At 39.5% G+C, this 4,687-nt stretch overlaps 1 protein-coding gene across 1 annotated transcript in view; it reads right to left on the reverse strand.

Annotated features, from left to right (window-relative positions):
- LOC106341623 (L-ascorbate oxidase homolog) overlaps nt 1–4,152 on the reverse strand; it is a 9,052-nt gene extending 4,900 nt beyond the window's left edge. Inside the window, exons 1-7 of the mRNA XM_013780344.1 lie at nt 3,991–4,152; nt 3,787–3,896; nt 3,205–3,475; nt 2,986–3,085; nt 1,357–1,702; nt 771–1,136; nt 582–660 (exon numbers count right to left, since the gene is read on the reverse strand). Of these exons, the coding sequence (XP_013635798.1) occupies nt 582–660; nt 771–1,136; nt 1,357–1,702; nt 2,986–3,085; nt 3,205–3,475; nt 3,787–3,896; nt 3,991–4,137 (1,419 nt within the window). The 5' untranslated portion in view covers nt 4,138–4,152. The remainder of the gene's footprint in view (nt 1–581; nt 661–770; nt 1,137–1,356; nt 1,703–2,985; nt 3,086–3,204; nt 3,476–3,786; nt 3,897–3,990) is intronic.
- Between the last annotated feature and the right edge of the window lie 535 nt (nt 4,153–4,687).

Genomic DNA, 4,687 nt, shown 5'->3' on the forward strand with positions numbered 1-4,687 from the left:
ATCTCCCACACATCATGTGCTCCTAGGATAGACATCATCGTAAGACTCCAATTGTCATAGTTGCTCTTTGTGAGCAATGGAACTTGGAAGGGAACACCATTGTTTGTCATCTTCAAAAGGAACTTGTAGCTCTGATACCACTTTGTTGGAATGAAAAACTTTATAAAGATGGAGAAAGTGTTCAAGTGTTTGAAGAGAAAGAAGTTTTGTGAAGAAGAAACCTTTTATAATTTAGAAGAGGATTCGTATTCTTGAAAGTTTCTTACAAACTTGGATTATTTCTTGGTGATACAAAATGAGAAGAGAGTGGAGGTATTTATAGCCTCCAAAGTACAAAATATCTTACATATTTTAGTCTTAAATCTAGAGAATTCTACTAAAATATCTAGATAATCTTATCCTAATTATCTAGATAATTCTACCAAAATATCTAGATTTTTTTATCTTATGGAGGTGGAGATTTTTCTAGACACTTTCTAGAATTTGGGTTGGGCTAAACGTGATTAGTGAGTTGTTAGCCCAATAATATGACTCAAATCAAGTTTACTTTTCAACATCCTTACCCTAAAATTATATTTTACCTGAAAAGTATGCCTTGAAACCGCATCAACGTAATTGTAGCGTTTCCTCATGGCCACGTTCCATGTGCCTGTCCCGTATCTGATTATTTATCAAAACTTGATCAGTGAATCAAACAAAATATTGATCGATCGTTAAATAGCATCATAGCAATAGGGAAGGAGATCTAAGAATTTTGTATTAGTAATTACCCAACAACATAAGCATTCGTGCCATCAATGTGCCAAGACTGGATCGATCTCTCGTTGTTCTGGAACACGAACTCAACATATTCATGGAGAGCAAAGTCTAAAACCGAGGTTCCGAGAATAGATGGTCCTGGTGTAGGAATGTTCTTAATGGTCTTGAAATCGAACACTCCAGGAATATTGTACCAGTCGGCTAATTTTAATGGAGTTGTTGGGTTAACGTATGACACACGGTTCACTGTGTACCGGAGTTTCCCGTCGATCTTTGTTCTCGCGTTAGCTAGAACCAAAGTTTGACTTATCGGTATGGTACCATAGTGAAACGCTCCCTGTGGGTTAGGCCTTGCTGCATTAGCCGTCAAATTTAACCTAAAGTCACCTTTCAAATTAGGTGTTTACATAGAAAAACCAAACCGAATTTGGACCAAAATTATAAATCAAAATAGAACCGACTCGCCATAATTTCTAAAATTTAACAAATCCATAAAACCGAATATGCATCCCTAAAGCCAGTTATATACCAAATCTAAAAAAAAACAAATAGCCAAAAATTGATCGGTTTGATTTAGTGATATTTTAGTATAATTACCTGATAGTTCTTGCTTGTTTCATTGACCAGTGGATATGGTAAGTAGGACCAATGGGGAGGGGGCGAGATGGTCTGGTTTTTGAACCTTTGTAATGTAGGAAAGCTGTGGTGGTCAGTACTGGTTTGGTAAACCGGGTTGAAGCGACTATGAAATAGTCTTTCACTGGAGCTTTCAATGTGACCAGAACAGTCAAGGACTGACCAACATGTACATCAAGCGACTCATAGACCTCTTCCAGAGTGTGAGAGCCTTCTACTTCGACGAGAGTCATCATGTGTCCTTGTATCCTAAAGTTAATCGATGTCGATATTCCAACATTAGATATCCGAAACCTGTAAAATTTGCCTGTAGAAAAGCAAGAAGCATGACATAAATAGAGAACCAAAGAATCAAGTCTTGAATTTAAGAGGACTTGGGTATTTGTCTTTGAAGAATCTCTCTCCTCAAAAACCTCTCGTCTTTCTCCTTTATCCTGTTGCTTTCTCCCTTCGGTTTTCTGATCTTTTGCCGGCTTCTCATCACGGTGAGGCCTCGCCGTTTGTGGAGTTCGTCAGCCGCTTGGAGGTCCGGTGAGACGCGTAAGGGTGGTTCAGCTCGGGGGTCGGGTTTTAGGGATTGAGATGGCGCGTGGCTTCGTCGAGGGGTCTCTTCTTCCCGGATCTGGGCTTCACTGGTATTATCTCTTTCGATCCGTTCTGGATGAGTGGGGTGGTGGCGCGTGGGTTCTCTGCTCTCTTGGTGTCTCGCGGCGGAAGCTCACCTCGCCGTCATCCAAGAAGTTTTCGGTGTTTTTCACCGACGCGTGCAAGTCTGTAGCTCGGCGGAGGCGGCGAGTCGTCTATGGCTCCGGCCAATCCCGGGTTCCGTTGCTTCTTCTTTGATTCCTCAAGTCACGGCATCCCAGCTAGCTCTCGGGTTGTGTCTTCGCGATGTCACTTCTCCGAGCGTTCGATGCTTGCTCTCATTAGGGAGTTTGTCGCTTGTCTTCGAGAGCTTCCGGATGGGTTTTGAAGCGGGCAGTCCTCTGGTTCTCAGAGGTTGAGCAAGGCGGGTTCTCGGTCCTTCTTGCGGTGGACTGGTCTCGAAGACAGTTTGTGCTGAAGCTCATCATCCCAGCGCTAGGGTCTTTGTCTTTTGGCTGCTCTAGTGGATGTGTTTCTAACCGTTTAATTTGTTGCAGGTTTCGTTCCAGTTGGTTTGTGTGTTGCAGCCTCTTTCAATCCCGTTTTCTTGTGTTGTTGTCTGCTTTTTTTTTTCTTGTGTTTAGGTTGTGATAGTTTTAGATCGTGATGTTGTGTTGTAATCTCTCTGGTCTTCATGGTGGTAATGGGTCATTCGGGGAGGAGGAAGCGGAGATTATTCTCCCGCCCCGATTAGCCGGAACCAGCCGGTGATCACCGAGGGGTTATGATAAGCGGCTTGTCTGTGTATCTTCCTAGAGTCGGGTCCGAAGTTTAGCGAAGTAATCCGTCTGTGTATCATTTGGAAGTGTAGTGGGGCAGTTTTAGGTTGTACGGATTTTATCAGAGTCTCTGTTTGTATCCATTACTTATGCCCATTTGGGATGATGAATAAAAATCGGTATTTAAAAAAGAAAAAAAGGATCTTGGGTAATAATGAGAATTTACCATGTTCACCGGTAAAGGCTAAACCTTTAGAAGCACCATTTATCAGAAGACCATCCGGGAGAGGAAGAGCACGACCAGAGTCGAGCCTCTTTCGTAGCGCCTGTCAAAAAAAAAAAAACAATGGCAAAAGGAAGCGTATCGTGATCGCTAGTTAAACCCTAAATAATACTATGGTTACTTGGAAACTAAGTTAAGTTGTCTAATAAGGCTATTTGGTACCTTATGGCCCATCTTGTACCAATCACTGACGAGGAGAGTGAAATCACCATCAGGTTTATGGTAAGGAACAAAGATGACTGATCTCTGGTTAACATTGAGTGCACCAAAAGCACCACTTGCTCTGTGCATCGACGTAGAAGAAAAGTACGTATAAGTTCCGATTTGGTCCTTAAGCTGGAAATGGTAAGTCCAATTCGAGTTTGGTTGGATTGGGCAGCTTGTGCCCAAAACTCCGTCTTGCCATGACATCCTCCTCTGTTTTATTCCGTTCCTACACATTTTTTTGAAGTGCCAATTGTTGTACTATATTGAAAAAAACTGAGTTTGTGATTTTGTAATTTTTTTTCTTGATTTTGTGATTTTTTTTGTTTATCAGTTGTACAATTTTATATTCAATGTTTATTATGTTGCCAGTCTAATGATAAAAGTCTACTAAACCCTCTTCGTAAAAGAATATTGTTTATCATTCAGTAATTCTAACAAAATGAATTTTATTGATTAGTAGTAAAAGCCAGTACACTACATATAATTTATTATCTTTGTTTTATTTTCCAAAATCAGCTACATGAACTCTATACGTACCAGGTGATGAGTAAAGGTTCATCGATCTTGTTAATTAGATTAACAAGGATGTTATCGTTTGTTACACCTTCAATTGGAGGACCAGGAAACTGGCCATTGATAAGAATAACCTGAAAACAAAAGTAAACATTATATTATAACAATATATATGTGATTATTACTTTTTTAAGATAATAGCAGAAAGAGACATAAAATGTCTATAACCTGTTGTGGAACACCTAAAGGAGATCTTGTTCCATAAGTAACAGTCCACGTGAAGAAACGATAAGGGTCCTCTGCGTTTATCACACAAACAGAGCCGAAGCAATAAGCCAATAAGAACACTAGTATCAGGAGATTTCCCTGCTTCATTTTCTTAAATTATGTGTGCTTTGAGATCAAGAGAGGGTGAAGACTGTTATTGAGATCTCACCAAGGGTTAATCTTAAATACAAATGACTAATTGAGTAATGGAGTCGAGGGAAGTGAGGAAGTAAGTTCATATCGACAGAGTGGACGTGGATCCCCATGCACGCATATGTTACACAAAGGTGACACTGCTCTTTTGCGCCGTACTTCATGCAATTGGCCGCAAACTTTTCTTATTTTGATAAAATATTTTCAGTGGATTTTTATTTGGAGTTATGAAGATGTATAACCGATAGCAAGAGAATACTGCTGTCTTTTTCATTTTTGGGCAAGGTTTTTTTACAGGTGTCTTTTTTGTAAAAAGGTTTTTACGGTTTTGTAGTACCAAATGTATTACTTGTCAAAAAAATGTATTACTTGTCTAAAATGAAATTACTTTCGATTTTAGAGAAAGGGGTTAGCAGGAATTGAATTTAGGTAGAATTGGTTGATTTTAAAAAAAAATCAAAAGATTTGTTATTTTGGAAGTTTTAAAGAGTTTTCATATTAAAAA

The sequence above is a fragment of the Brassica oleracea genome, chromosome C4, assembly GCF_000695525.1.
Source record: "Brassica oleracea var. oleracea cultivar TO1000 chromosome C4, BOL, whole genome shotgun sequence".
Lineage (NCBI taxonomy): Eukaryota > Viridiplantae > Streptophyta > Magnoliopsida > Brassicales > Brassicaceae > Brassica > Brassica oleracea.